General features: G+C 49.8%; 1 protein-coding gene across 2 annotated transcripts; it reads right to left on the bottom strand.

Moving 5' to 3' along the window:
• Nucleotides 1-527: 527 nt before the first annotated feature.
• On the bottom strand, nucleotides 528-14,742 carry ELP6 (elongator acetyltransferase complex subunit 6). 2 transcript variants are annotated; one of them, XM_033133138.1, is made up of 8 exons: nucleotides 14,580-14,710; nucleotides 13,259-13,365; nucleotides 12,801-12,879; nucleotides 11,752-11,822; nucleotides 9,835-9,953; nucleotides 8,215-8,416; nucleotides 6,261-6,407; nucleotides 528-4,632 (listed from the first exon to the last, which is right to left on the bottom strand). In XM_033133138.1, the coding sequence occupies exons 2-8, from the start codon at nucleotides 13,259-13,261 to the stop codon at nucleotides 4,504-4,506; spliced, it is 750 nt and encodes a 249-aa protein (XP_032989029.1). In that variant the 5' UTR covers nucleotides 13,262-13,365; nucleotides 14,580-14,710; the 3' UTR covers nucleotides 528-4,503. The 2 variants fall into 2 exon arrangements, with proteins under 2 accessions (XP_032989029.1, XP_032989028.1); XM_033133137.1 differs by lacking the exon at nucleotides 13,259-13,365 and having other exon boundaries at nucleotides 529-4,632; nucleotides 14,580-14,742.
• Nucleotides 14,743-15,579: the final 837 nt, after the last annotated feature.

Here is a 15,579-nt window from a genome sequence, read left to right as displayed (position 1 = left end):
GGGTTTTTTGCATTTGCTGATGGACATTTAACCATTTTCTACATGGACAGTGTACTAGTTGTAATAGCAACAGCCCCTGCTTCCCCGAAAGTGAGACCTAGCCGACAATCAGCTCTAATGCGTCTTTTGGAGCAAACATTAATATAAGACCCTTAAGACCCGGTCTTATATAAGACCGGCTCTTATACAAATTTTTGCTCCAAAAGACGCATTAGAGCTGATTGTCCGACTAGGTCTTATTTTCGGGGAAGCACAGCAGTCCTGAGCCCAGCGCTTTGCATATATGCTCAGTTTTGACCTTCCTCCAAACACTCAAGTAGGTCCTGCTTCTGGGTCTCACAAAAAGGGAAGGGGAGGCTCGGCCCGCACAGGGGTTTGGGGGAGATAGGGGGGCACAGGTCCCGGCCGCCCAGCTGCCCATGGAAGATCTGAGCCCATCCCAGGATGCCACCCTAAGCGACTGGGCCTCTGCGTGGAGAACCTTGATCATACCACTCACACCCTCGCAGACCGGGTCTGGTGTGCCAGAGGCCAGCCCCACGGCCACCCTGCTGCCCTGGGCACCCACCCCAGGGGCTACCTGGATAGCTGACCGTGTACGACTCTTCCTGCTCTCAAGGGTGGCAGTGCTGGGGTTGCATTAAGTCAAATACAACCACAACGCAGGAGGAGACCAGGAGCCCTCTGGCAGCTCCAGCTGCCTTGTCCCTCTTAGGCGTTTAGTCACACAGCCTCCCTCGACCCTGTTCCCACTGGACTCTGGACCACCTCTCCAAGGCCACCAAAGTCTTGCCTCCCTCTCTGCCCACACATTGTTGTCACGGTTAAATTAAACAATGGGGACAACTGGCCTTGGCCCAAAGTGACCTTTAAGATTATGTCCTGTATTCAGGGTTGGCTTTATGATTTTTTTCCTATAAAGGAAGAATTCTTTTTGTGTGTTACTTTTAAATTAGGGAGCGGCAACAGTAGAGAGCGGGGGTGGGGGGCCTTACCTACACCCCTTACCCGTCTCACACCACTCTCTCCCAGCCTGAAGAGGCTTGAAATGCCGGCATCTAGCCCCTCAGAAACTTTGAGCAAAAGGCATTCACTTTTCTGCCACCAGTTCCTCCCTCTCACCACTGCCTCGTTCCTTTTGGCAAATATAAAGCCTACCCAGTTTTTTTCAGTTTTCTGAGTGAACCTGCATGACCAAGCCCCAAGACCTTCCTTTCACTGTCAAGTTCCTACAAAAATGTGTTTGCAAATGTGCCTCACAACACAATCACCTGGGGAATATTTAGTTCAATCAGCCTTCCCGAGCCCTACCCTAGGCCTGGTGAACGGGTCTTCTCTCCAGAGGGCTGGGAACCTGTCTTTCTCAGCCTCCACGGCAGGGACTTAGCCAGACTGTCTTTTGGGAACTGTTGTCACTCCCCCTTACTCACCAACCCCTGCCCAGCCAACCACTCCACCAAACCTGTTTGCAGGGGACTGATCCTCAGCAAGGTCTGGACACTTTCCTCCAAAACCAAGAGCCTCCAAAACTGACACTTAGCTAAGTGCCTCTGTACCTTCCAGCATGGCCATGAGTAAGAGGAGAATCTACCAAGGCTGGGGGCGGGGGGAGCTGAGATTCATGGGCTCCTGGTGAATCTGCTCCAGAATGCCCCCCACGAGTAGAATGAAGTGGCCATGATTTTAGGGTTTCTCACCCAACATTATATTATCAAAACACAGGGAAAAGGTGAAAGAACCATACAGTTGACAACTATAAGCCCTAGATGCTACAACTGTTAATGTTTTACTTAGTATATCATTATCTATCTTTAAAAAAAATCTATCCCTTTAACCACTTATCAATACTTATTTGTTATGCATTCCCAGGTAAGTTGCAGATACCTGATCTTAGTTTTTAAATATAATTCAGGTGGAAAAGCTCTATTTAGCCCTAACCAGTGTTAAACCAAAAGCATTCACGGCTGGAAGTTTTTCTGAAAGGGTTTATTGAGCCAAATGCTCACCAGAAAACGACCAAGTCCTGGGGCATGTCGTCTGAACTACCACCAGCAGCAGCAGCTCATGAGGAAGGCAGCATGTCTGCCGTCCTGGGATTGGTGGGCTCTTTTATGCAAACAGCTTGGGAAAGAAGGATGTAAGTTGTTTTGAAAGAATTTACATTGGCTACAGGTAAAGCGAGAGAACTGAGGCGGGCTCGTTCTGGGATGGGTACAGAGTCATAAGGAAGAAGTGTGTTTAGGATTGGTTGTGGGCAACCTGGAAACAGACTGGAAAGTTCACAGGTAAGCAAGAAGCAGAGGCCCCCGGCAATTCTCTTTATATAAATGCGGATATAGCCACCTGCAAGTTAATTCAGTTTCAACATATGTTCAGGAATGTAAGCAAACTTTTGTTGGTTTTGCCCTCCAGTTGTTAACTGATAAACCTCTCGTCCCTTCCTTCTGGGTAGAAGCTGTAATTTAATTTAGCCTGCTGTAATTTAATTTATAGCCTGCTGTAATTTAATTTATAGCATCTCAGAATTTTCTCCTTGTCATTAGCAAAGCTCAACCTTACTTTAGGTTGCTTCCTGTGGGAATAATAAATTCAAAATTTTAGAAAACTAAATGGCGCTTAGAAGTCATCAAGCAGTGATAATTCCTATGGTCAAGATTCCACACTGGTCAATCCTCATGAAAATCTTGAAAATAGGGGCTGGGTCTATTTCGCAAATGAGGAAACCTTTCTCGAGAGGGGAAGAGACTTGCCCAAGGTCACTCTAATAACTGAGTAGCCATAGTCTGGGATGCAGGACTCTGGGTTCCAGCCCACTACCCAGCTGCCTCAGCCCGTCGTGGATGCACAGAAGGGTGTTTCATAACGACAAGGGCCCGTCTTTGCAATTGCCTGCACTAATGATCACGCTCACCGTGAATTAAGCATTAGTGATAAAGTTGGCAACGTGATAAAATTGAAAGGGCTGCTACCAGGCCGGACTCCTCGGATTTGAGTCCTGGTTCTGACATGCTGCAGCAGCTCCTGCTCTGTGGCCAGGAAAATGAACTGAATTTAACTTCAGGGAACCTCGACTTAGGAGTCAGGTTCCAAGATGCACCAAGGACACCGACCTCTGTGGTTTTTGAAAAAAAATGAAATCCGTGTGAACATATGTACAAAGCCTGGATTCCAATAAACAGCAGCCATTCTAATAACCATGCTACAGTCACTAAAAATATTTAAAATCTCCAAGTTGTGTTGATATTCACTCAATCCCTTTATTACCTTCTGAGTTTCTACCCCGCGGCAGAGACCAGAGATAGACGAAGTTCATTCCTTAAACTAGAGAGGTCGTCTCAGTGCACGCCGTTAAACAAAACCCGACAGGCAATGTGACAAAGGTTAGTACAGAGCTCAGAGCAGCACTTATTCACACTGAGGCACTACTGACTGTTGGCCCCTTACCAGAGATGGACTTTACATATATTACCTCATACAATCCTCGTGATGGCCTTCACAGGCAGGTCAGATAAACCCGATTCTAAGGCTGCGAAAACAGAAGCACCCAGAGCTTTAACGACTTGCCTGAGGTCACACACAGGTAGCATCAAAAGTGATGTGCCCACCCCCAGAGGCCTTGAACTATCGCTGAGTCTTTAAGTGCTGTGGCAAGTTGGCACCTGCAGGCTGCTGGGGCGAGACCTCACCTCCTGTGGTCCTCACAGGTGAGCAAGGCACCAGCTCCTCACCAAGGCCCATCCTGTCTGGCAGCAAGAACATTCTTTAGCCCTCTCACCAAGGCCATGCATGGGGCCAACATGGGGACTCATGTGACCACTGCCAGGGTGCCGGACCCGGGACGGCTCGGCCTCATCAGCAACACCGAACCAGGAGCAGCCAAAGCTGTGAACTGGGTGGGGAGCCGCCTCAGGTTTCCATGAGGGTCCATCAGCCAGGGTGGACTTTAGAGTCAGGCCTCCGTTGCCTACAGCCTTGAGTGTCCTTCCAGACCTCTCTCAGCCTGTTTCTCCACTGGACTTAGAGGAAAATACCTTTGCAAGACAAAGGTGAAAATAAAACGAGACAATCCCTGGGAAGCCACGCTGTGGGAACTCACTTTATGCCAGCCATGATTATCCGAGTTGTCCCCTTGGACGCCCGCCATCCAGGACTGTCTCCTGGCACAAACACACCCACTCTGGCTATGAATGGCACAACCACCAAAAATGGGCAGTTGGGCTGAAGCATGTTTACATGGAAGCCTCCAAAGGACCCTTCAGGAGGGTTCAATACACGGCGTCCCTCTCGGCAGAGGCAGGGTTGCAGATTCCTCCTGTCTTCTGAGCAAAGCCCAGGGGGACAAAGGCACACTGTCACAGCACTTGACCACCCCTGGGCCCAAGTGGAGCCGCCAGTCCAGCCTGAAAGACCACTACAAAGGTGTCAAGATCCATTCCTGCTTGGTTGTTTTCTCTTCCACGTCCGGAAACAATCCAAGGGAGCTCCGGCGGCACTTGAGCCAGGTCACAGCACAGCAGGAGACAGTCCCTTGGCGAAAAAAGATACGCTCTTGTCCTGTATCTTGTACTGGTAAGTGAGGCTCCGATCCCGCTGTGCTGTGGGCTGCGGTGGTCTCCTCCACAGGACCCTTAGCTGCAGCGACAGGGAGAAGAACGAAAGATGAGTGCCCCCCGCCAGCACCTGCTCCTCTGTGAACCCCACCTGCTCCTCGCTGACCTTCACCTGAGGCCTCTCTGAGATCACCGTCACCTGAGCCATGCAGCAGGGGGATGGACTTCCAAAACAAAGCCATTACCAGTTAACTAAAAATAAATGTTTCCGGGCCGGCCCGGTGGCTCAGGCGGTTAGAGCTCCATGCTCCTAACTCCGAAGGCTGCCGGTTCGATTCCCACATGGGCCAGTGGGCTCTCAACCACAAGGCTGCCGGTTCAATTCCTCGAGTCCCACAAGGGATGGTGGGCCCCTCCCCCTGCAACTAAGATTGAACACGGCACCTTGAGCTGAGCTGCCTCCCGGATGGCTCAATTGGTTGGAGCGCGGCCTCTCAACCAAAAGGTTGCCGGTTTGACTCTCGCAAGGAATGGTGGGCTGTGCCCCGTGCAACTAGCAACGGCAACTGGACCTGGAGCTGAGCTGCACCCTCCACAACTAAGACTGAAAGGACAACAACGTGACTTGGAAAAAAAGTCCTGGAAGTACACACTGTTCCCCCAATAAAGTCCTGTTCCCCTTCCCCAATGAAATCTTTAAAAAAATAAATAAATAAAAAAATAATAAATGTTTCCCCTCCATTACAATAGTGATATTTGCTCATTACAGAAAATATGAAAGAGAAAGAAAAGGAAGAAAAAGTTACTAGAGAAAAACCTTGGAAGTATTTTTATGTATTCCCCTTTGCTTTTTTTATGCAGGGTTATGTACTTGTTGCCTAGATGAATTTTGAAAATTAGCATTTGTACATTCAATTCTGAGGCTCGGGAAGGCTGGACATTGATTTTGGTGATGTCGCGGCTGAACAGAATGCTCAGGTGGACAGGCCCGCTGCAGAGCCAGGCCACAACTGCCAGCAGAACTCTCTCCTCATGCTGTGCCACAGGCATCACCAACATAGCACTCCTGTGTTGCTTTATTGTCCACACTTGCCTCTGGATGACTCTGGGCCCAAACTCCCACCCTTAACGGGGTAAGAGCTATCAACATGGAGCTCACCCAGAAGCTGTGGTGGAGGCTTTGGGGTGATTCCAGAAGGCAGAGAAACGGGGGAGGGTTTGGGGGAGGTGGAACCTGGCCTCCCTCCCACGGCAGGGCCTCAGCTTCTGCCTGAGTACTCCAAACACTGTGTAGAGGCAGCCACCCCGCTGGGTCAGGCCGCCCCAAGTCTCTATGTTAAAAGGAACTCTGTTGACCTGAATATATGAAGCCTGCCATCATCCTTGCAGAGGGATCGCGCTGTTCACTAGCGGGGCACCTGCACGCCACTCCAGACAGCTGTCTCCTCTTCAGGAGCTCCCCTCTGCTCACCAACCTGCACGCCACTCCAGACAGCTGTCTCCTCTTCAGGAGCTCCACTCTGCTCACCAACCATGGAAAACTCCCATGGTGCACGGTGCTGGGCGCCCTCTGGAGCAGGCTGTGACCTGCATCCACACCACATCCCAGGCGGCCGAGCCCCACAGCCTGACACCGTCCCACGTGCCACCTGGACTCCGGCACAGAGGCAAGCAGCCTGCTGCCTGGGACCCGAGTCCGCCCCGACCTACCTGCCCATGCACGTCCCTGCAGAACCCAGTTGCCAGGCCCTCGGCCCGCAGGATCAGGTGGCTCTGGTGACTAAGGCCATTCAACAGGATGTCATTCTCCTCGTCCTCAGCATCTCCACTGTCGTGCGCAAGGACTACCATGTTTCCCTGCAACAGAGGTACAAGGTGGGAACCTGCTCCCAGCTGGAGGGGACAGCAGACAGGGCACTGTGGCCTCTGCACCACTGCACACCCTCTCCCAGGTCAGCCTCGCTGCCACTGCTGCGACCATGTCCATGGGAAGGACCCTCGCCTGGGCTCCAGCACCCTAACTCCAATCATCTGCTGGACAATGTCACCAGCACATGCAACCTGTACTTCCAGCTCAAGTCACCTAAAATCAAGCTCGGCCTGAGGGCCTCCTTAATGTGACTGAAATGCCACCATCCTGCCAGGCACAGTTCATCCAGTCCACAGCTCCTGAGCGCTGACCGTGGGCCAGACCCGCAGTGGGGTAAGAGATGTGGGCCCCGGAGACAGACAGGTACTGACAGTACAGGACGCAAAGCCACAAGAGGGCAGCCTACGGTGCTGGCGGAGCACAGAGAAGAGGCCACGTAGCTAGGAGGACAGGCCGGGATCTGGGCACACCTGGGCCGGGTCAGAAGACAAGTAGGACCTGGCCAAGCGGAAACAGAGGGGAAGGTCCGCCCCGTCCAAAGGGGACGCCGTGAATAAGCAGTCCTGTCACAGGAACACTGCCCAGTTGTTAACAAGAATGAAGTGTGTGTTCTGTTACTGAGCAATGGACACCAACACTTACTGTGTGTTATTCAACGGAAAAAGTGCCGCCAAACAGTGTGGACGGTCGGTTACCAGTACTGTGCAGAAAAATGCGGGGAAACAAATATACACACAAGTAGGTTCGTTCCTGCAGACTCTCTGGAAGGATATACATGGGAGGGAGGGACACCATTACTTTTTGCCAAAGTATCCTTTATACTACTTCCTTCTTTCTTTTTTTTTAAACTATTCCCAAGTTTTACCCTTTCAACTAAAAGAAGTATTTTTACAGAAAGAGCGTGGTAGTGGGCCAGAGAGCAGCTGAGCTGCAGAAGCTTTCCCTGTCACCCTCACCCCGCTGACCTGTGTCTTCCAAGCCCTTCCACGCCCTCCTCCTCCCATTCTTCCACAGCACCCTGGTTTCTGGCCCCGTGACTGCACCAGGACAGCCTCTGACATTCCCCAGACACAGCTTCCAGGCGGGACCTCGTACACAGCAGGGGCTCTGCATGCCACGTGGGACATGCACACCCTGGCCAACTCCGCTGGCACCCCTCTGCCCTTGTTCTGCACCTCGGCCTGACCACACTGTGCCAGCATCGCAGTTCCTACCCCAGCACACACCACTAGTGGCCACGGTGGGCCAGTCGCTGTACTGGCATGTTACCAACTTCATCTCCTTTACCTCTTGCAGCCAGGTTCCTGTAAGGTAGGCGTTTCTATTTTATAGGCTGGTCTATTATTGTTAAATTGTCTATTATGGAAACATCTCCATTTTGACTCATACTTTGACAATAAAGGTTACATCCTATACTTGTACTGCACCTCACAATTTTTAAAACAATTTATACCCGGTATCTCAACTGATCTTCTAAACACACTCCGAGCGACAATGACTTGTCCCAGGACACACAGGCAATGTGGCAGAGCTGGGACTGCCACGGTACCACACATGGCCAGCCCACTCAAGACCGTGCTGGCCATCCCTTTAATTCTGAGGGCTTTAGTTTTCAGCAATGGTGAGTAGGGGCGAGCAGGGTGGGTAGACCAAAAGGTTTCTGGGCCTGTCACAGTAAAGCCCAAATGGATGCAATTAAACAAAAAGATGACTGCAAGCAAGCAAGCAAGGTCTGGACCTGTCTGGGCCCTTAGCGGTCATAGGCGGGGGCCCGGAGAGGAGGCCCATCGGTACCTGTAGTTCGCAGCACACAGCGGCTCTGCAGTAGTGGATGAAGTCCAGCACGGCCACCGCCCCCACGCCCAGGCTCAGCAGCACACTGAGGTTGTCCACAAGTAGCACCGGACACCTCCAGGCGGTCTCCCCCTGGTCCACGGGCTGTAGGGCCTCCCGCACAAACTCATACAGTGGCTGCAGGTTCCCAGCGTTGGCCTCTCTGGGACACAGGGCAAAAGTCGCCAGTGAGCTTGCTCTCTCGCAAATGTTTATCTGTGACCGAGCAACACCACAGGAAAGGGCTGGGGGAGGCAAAGAACGGGATCACAGTCCTTGGCACCAATTGGTTCATGGTGAGTTGGCCAGAAAAGGCATGCCCACACACACGAGTAAGGTGTGTATCAGTTCAAACATCCCTTGAGGCCTAAGAGGCACAAAGCACCGTGGTACAAATGGGACAGAAAAATAAACTGCCTCTCAGGCCCATTAAGAGACACTGTACAGCCTCTCAATCCAAGAGCTTCCAACACCTGGAAGATTCATTTGGATTGGGCGCGCAGGAAAAGGCTTCCCAGGTCACAACTGGGTGTAAAAAGCTAAAGAATAATGCAGGTGTCCTGGTGGTGAGGTGCCCTGGACGAAGGGCTGCCTGCATCCGTAACGGATTCAACCCCTTTCTGAACAAGTGGCCCAGCTACCTCCGTCTCCCCAGTGACCACCCTCAGCAGTCATTTCCCAGCAATAGACTCAAAAGGCTCTGGGGCCCGGAACCCAGGCATCGGCCCCACTACCCCACGCTCCAGGCCTGAGCCCCCACTAACAGCAAGGGTGACCACCCCGCACCACCTGGGGTCAGGTGTGACCAGGCCCATCGTTCAGACACCAGGTTCACAGACAGTAAGGGCGGTATGTGAGGTCACAAATAGGGTCAGGGCACATGGCCTTCTGACTCCACACTGCCTCCCGGCCACCGCGTAAGACTGAGTCTCAGAGAGGGTGTGGCGGGGAAGTGTTCCCGTATGGACTCCTCTGGGGTGGAGGGAGAGCAGCAGCCAGGTGGGGAGTCTGCACAGAGCTGTTTGTGGCTGATGCTCGTAAGGGACAAGAAGCAGGAAACCCAATCTCAGAAAACCAAACCAGCGGTCAACACGCTTTGTTAAAGGGCCAATGGTAAATATCTTAGGCTTGTGGGTCATGTTCTCTGTCTCACCTGCTCAGCTCTGCTGTTGTAGTGCAAAACAGCCAGGGACGGATATGCAAACAAATGAATGTGGCTATTCCAATAAAACTTTATTTACAAAAACAGGTAGCTGGCCCTTGGCCTATAGTTGCTGACCCCTGTGTATCAAGCCAAAAACAGAACAAAGGTGTGTGCTAGGGCTCTGAGCCAGAGTTGAAAAACCAGCAAAGCATAATGTTCTTCCACATTTCTACAGCTTTTGGGACAGCCGTACACTCTTTCTCTGGCCCATGCTAGGAGCCAAGGGCTTTCCGATAATGCTGCAAGACCAAGGGTGTGTCTGACTGCTGCAGCCAGCTCGGCCCTCCCACACTCCGAGGAGAAGGAATCGCAGAGCAACCCTGGCCTGGGCCCACCTCCCAGGTGGGCACTTTGGGCTGGGCTGCCGGCTGACTAACCTGAGGAACTGCAGGGGGTGTGGTTTCTCCTCCGCCCGGAAGAAGACGTCCACCGAGGACTTGAGACCCTCGAGGAACATGAGCTGCCCGCGTTCCCGTGCCGTGGTTAGGCTAACACCCTAAAATGCCAAAGAGGAGCGTGAGCTACTGTACTTTGCAGGGGAGCCCCTCAGAAAGGCTAGACTACAGCCCACCAGACGGTACACAACATAGTCCAAACCGTCCGAATGTGCACCTGTCCCCCTCCCTACGGGGCCCACGTCTTCTTTCCCCGGGGTGTTCCCGACCCAACCCCCATCCTGTTTTCAGATGAGCCTTTACATTTAATTGTCACTTTTTAAAACAATTTACATTCTTTTGCTTACATATTTATTTTTATGATTACCCTGTACAGGTTTTTAATGTACAATAGTAATATAAAAAGTTTCCTTTCTAAATGCATGTATTTATTAAAGCACATTTAAAAACCAGTAAATAATAATAAAGCAGTGGGAGAATGACAGTCTCTATTGCAACTATTAAACTCGGCCATAGACAATTCATAAACAAACGGGTGTGGCTGCGTTCCCATAAAACTTTATTTACAAAACACAGGGGGCACAGGCTGAAATTTGTAGACCCCTGCTCTAAGCAGAACTTCTTAAATGTGGTTCTTCATGAACCACCCAATTAAGAATCTATGGAGACATATGATTAAAATGCAGCCCATGTGCCCACTCTAGAATCAGAAACTTTGGGGGCGTGGCCCAAGAAGCTGCATGTTAACAAACACCCAGGGATGATGACGCAATGTAAAAGTGCAGAAACAGGTGACAGGCCTCTAGACCAGGTCTCCATTGCGCATTCAACCACCAGTGTTCTCCACTATGCAAGACCATTAGCAACAACAGCAGACCTGGCGGACAGAGACTCCCGGTCTGCCCTTATTCGTGACCACCACCACCCCTCCCCCCATGTAAGTGGGATCACACACCAGGAGTATGGGAGCTCACCCTCTAGTACATGGCATGCCCAGAAATGTGTATGCCACTCCTGCCATGTTCATAATGATTCCAAGGTAACAGGAAAAGTAGCCACTCTGGACATGAGAGGACATGGCTTTCTCATCCAGAAACACTGATGCTAAGGCCATAGAGAGACACGGAAATGCAACCTGTGTTCTTGACATGACTTTCCCTTCTCTCTCTGAGCTCATGAAGACCTCTAACAAGGGAACTTCTTCCTTGTCTGCAAAGATGGGAAAGAGTCTACCCTTCTCTCACCCTCTCATTTGTTTCTCCCCATCAAAGAATCAGTGACTTGGCCCAGCAGTAAGACTGGCATTTCAAAGATCACTGCTGATGGGTGGCCAGGTTCTCTCCCTCTCTGAGGCTGGCCTAGCATAACAAAAAGAAAAACCTCAGTAAGTCCACCTGGTCACAGGTCACAGGTAATGGCCCCAGCGATGCCAGGAGGTTCACCACCTTTTTGGCCATCTCATTCCTGCCTGCCTTTCTCTGATAAGATGAGGGGCAGGAGACAAAGGCGCCTCTCCCCACATTTGGGTCCCAAGCCCTAGACTTGGGGAGAGGCAGTGGGAGCTACTGAACTTGGCAGCAGACCAAGCTGGGATCTCCAACTCAGAAGGACCAAGATTAAAGCCCACATTGAGGAGAAAATGTTAAATGGTTCAGAATCAGTAGAGATGGGTTTGATTAATTCAAACAGATCTGGTTCTACAAACTCTAAATTAATAAAACACGCAGAGACAGTGCCTTAGCCCTTTAGATAAGGGGTTCAGGATCCCACAATTTCCTTAATCCCTCCCTTGCTAAGTTCTCTACAATGCAAATACGGAAGCCCAGCCTTAGAACACACTCACACGTGTGTGGTACACACCCTCACTCAGGGACCTCACCAGAGGTCTAAAATATTTACCAGCTTCTGTCCCACGATATTGTAGTGAGTGAAGGACTGGATGAGTGCCACAAAACAGACTTTACAATTCGCTGGAAAAAAAAATAATAAATTAATTTTAATAATGTCTCTATTTAAATCAGTCTCATATACTTCATACCTCTGGAAACAAAAGCATTGAGGCAGGTCTAGAGACCCAGAGACCACCTGACATACCCAATTTGATTCTAAAATGCAAATTTTTTCCTATTTAATAATTATACCTATTCCACTGATTCTGAGATCTACTTCTTCTGTTAGATGTATTACTAGGTACCTTATTTTTCTCTATTGTAAATAAATTGTGTTTATTTTTCTGTTTGTTGTTGATGTACAGGAGTACAATTAGTTTTTTAAACTGGTCCTATATCCAAGGATATAAGGGAAACACAAAGAAGCTCTAGCTACCTTACTGAACATAATTAATTCTAATAAATTATCTGCAGATTCTCTTGTTGTTTCTGTGCTGACAATAATGATCTGGAAAAGAAAACTTTCAAAACTGCAAATTATGACTAAGAGTGCCAAAAGTCTACCCTCTATTCTGGCCGAGCACGGTAGGGGATCAAGGAGAATCAATTGATGATTGAGTCTTTTTTTCATTTGGCTATTTTCTTCTTCTAATCTATTTCCATATGTAAATTGCAGTGGCCATGAAGTTTTCCTCCCTGCGTTCTTTGGGAAGCACCTACTGCCAGCGCCAAGTGTCAATGGGTTGAGTGCCCAGAGACCTCAAGATATACAAGGACTGAGGATCAAGTACACGGGGGACCACAAAAGGACCACAGTGAGACAGTACATGCGCAGTGGGGGGAAAAGGGGAAGAGAAGACATGGATACAGTGAGCACATGCCACGCTGGCAGGGTTGGGTAGGGAACAACATGGTACAGTAACCTGTTACCTAGTAAACAGCCATCTGGCTACCCAAACACCAAAGCCCTGGCTTGTTAATACTGTTGTCATCGCTTCCTGAAATAGGGTTTTTTTTCCCCTTAGGTTTCTTTTTCTATAGCATCAATGAGTCCCATACCTTTGAGGTAGAAGGAGAGAAAGTGGTGCACGAGGAAACTGCCATCTGTCTTGGCGTCACAGAGTAGAGTCAGTTTTCCCTAAAAGTTAAGAAAAACACAAAAAAGTGAATTAAGACTCCCTGGAAAGAGGAGTCTGACTGTATAAATATAGTTAATTGTGTCCAACCCTATGTTTCTACACCTGAGGAGTAGGTATGTGTATATATATGTATTATATATGTAGCACGTACACAAATACACACATACAAACTAAGATTATAAAAAAATAAGTCAAAATTATGGAAAAACCAACAATTAAAGTGATCAGTATTAAGTCAGTCATTATGGGCAAGCATATCTCAGCTTCCACTTTCCCAAAGCAAAACAGAATGAAATCTCTTCTCTTCCTCATTCCTCACCCAGTAACTCAGGGACCCGTCTTAGGGAGAATTAGATATTGAACAAAGGAAGCTTTTACCATCAGAATCCAACAAAAATCACAGCCTGCCAAGATTGGAAGGGATCTTCAAAAAAGTCATCTGATTCAGCTTCCTCCCTATTTCTAATTCTGATGTTAATTCTGTCCTACGGGGTAGAAAAAACAGAAGTGGTTGTTGACAAGAGACCTTGGGTAACAAAATTCTCCTCCCAATAGCGCTGGACACTGCTTTAGGCAGATCTCTGATCATGGAGAGACCTGGAAAGACCTCTACAGATGGTCTCTGCAGTGCCTGGCTGCCCTGCTTTAGCCACCTCTAGTTCCTTAAAGGTCAGGATCAAGTGGTATCAGACGCACCAGCTCTGTGCTGTTCTGACTTTTTGTCACTTATAAAACATGAAAGATTACACTACCAGACTGTGAGGGTTACCCCTAGTGCTGTCATTCCCTGGTGTCCACTTTGGTCCTCCATTCTCATACTCTGGCCCTGGGCGGAAGACTCTGGTGGTACCAATTGGCAAGGTAGCAAGTGCCATCTGCAGGCTTGGGCAGACAAGAACTACTGGGCAACTAAAATCCACAAGAATACATTATTGAAAGCTGCAATTGGCCTGGCATTGTGGGGTCATAAAAAGGCTTTACACAAATGGTGTCCTGGCTGCCTGGAGGACCTTCTCATTTCACTAAGAAAACAAAAGTTATGAAATAAACCAGATATGTTTCCTGGGAGAGGTAATCCCTGAGCTAAAATTTGAAAAATTTCAAGGTGCCCCAGAGGGAGGGCAGAAGGATGGAGAAAACAGCCGCAAGGCTGTGGAGTCGAAGGCGGACTTGGTGCAACCCAAAGTTGGCTGGAAGCAGCTTAGAAGAGCACTACCCATGAGGAGGAAGAGGAAGAGGAGCAGCAGCGTTCACGGCGATCTGCCGAGTGCTCCCGGGACAGAGGGAGACTCGGCGATTAAGAAGCCGGTCCGGTCCCATAGAAGGGTGGAAAAAATCAAACTCCTCTCCTCTCAGACAACCTCCTTTGGGCGCCGGGCCCCCCACCCCAGTGAGCCAGCACTGGGCTCTCCGGTACACGTCTGTGAACATAAGCCCATCCATACGTCGGACATGCTTCCTGGGAACTTTCAAAGACACACACGGCCTTTGAGAAAACGAGGTCCAGAAGACCACCTTCGGCAGGTCCTGGTGTCCAGCCCAAGCACCGGGTCGGCCCTCCCTGGACTACAACTCCCAGGCAACCTCATGCCAACGGACGTCACGTCTTTCGCAAGGGTCCATGTGCGCTTCATCCGAGGACCTGTTCTTCCGCCACGCTCCTGAGACCCGCCCCCGTCCCGACCGCGCGACTAATTACCTGCTCCACCCTGTCAGGGGTGGTGTTGAGAAGGTTATTGAGTTCTGGGAACATTCTTAGCTTTAGGGTGGAGCGCCCGTGACAGGCAGCTAAAACTGCCACGGAGGAGGGAGAGTAACATACAGCACTGACAATCACGCGAAAGGAACGCGCACGCGCAACGTCGCTGCGGAACGCCTGCTGCAGCCAATCAGGCGGGCGCCTCGACCGGGGCCTCTGCCGGCGCACGCGTGATGACGCACATCCGGCTGCGATGCTGGGGAACACTGCACGTGGCGACTTCCTGTTTACAAGTTTGGCCTCTTCTCTGTTGGTCTGAGGCGTGTGATTCTTCGTAGTGACCCCCAAGGACCCACGCGACCGGGTCTCTCTTTCCTTCCTATGACCTCGCTGTTCCCAGCCCCAGGCCTTGGGACAGTACAGTCTGTCCCTCCATAGGTGCCTGTCGAGCTCACGCTGTTTCCTGTTAAAGCTGGCTCTATCATGTTGATGACTAGCAGGACAGGTTTTTACAGTTTGAGCTAATTTTTCCTTTCGTAGTTTCCTTCTTTATTTGAATCTTTGCACTAGGAGGCAGGAGGGCTGAGATTTTTGTCTTATTCACTTATTTTCTTACTGCCTTAAACAGTGCCAAGCACATAGCAGGTACTCATTTTGAAGGAATGAATGTATGTATTTTTCTGTATCTGTGGGTTTTTTCTTTCCACTTTTTTAATGGTGTCCTTTGATGCAAAAAAAAAAAGTTTTTAATTTTGATAAGTCCAATTTATCTATTTTGTTCCTTGTTTGCTTATGCTTTGATGTCCCACACTGCTAGTAGGAGCTTGGGCTGCACGGATGAACGAGATGCCAAGATGCCTGCTCTCATGCAAAGCAAAAAACAAACATAATAAACACGGGACTACATATTGAAAAGTAAAATGGAAAGAAGCAAACGCAGGATAATGGAGTAACAATGGGGTAGGGGTAAGTTTCAGAATTAAAGAAGTTGTCAGGGTTA

Source organism: Rhinolophus ferrumequinum, chromosome 17, assembly GCF_004115265.2.
Source record: "Rhinolophus ferrumequinum isolate MPI-CBG mRhiFer1 chromosome 17, mRhiFer1_v1.p, whole genome shotgun sequence".
Classification (NCBI taxonomy): Eukaryota; Metazoa; Chordata; class Mammalia; order Chiroptera; family Rhinolophidae; genus Rhinolophus; species Rhinolophus ferrumequinum.
Note: the sequence above shows the minus strand (reverse complement) of the source record. Positions and strands in the feature narration are given on the sequence as shown.

Bases quoted from the DNA above. Each gene is read 5' to 3' on its own strand.
- ELP6 (XM_033133137.1), bottom strand. From the start codon at position 14,633: ATGTTCCCAGAACTCAATAACCTTCTCAACACCACCCCTGACAGGGTG. The intron at 11,823-12,800 runs GTATGGGACTCA...TTTTTTTTCCAG, and splicing joins TCTCTCCTTCTACCTCAAAG to CGAATTGTAAAGTCTGTTTT. The intron at 9,954-11,751 runs GTAAATATTTTA...TTGGCATTTTAG, and splicing joins ATATCGTGGGACAGAAGCTG to GGTGTTAGCCTAACCACGGC.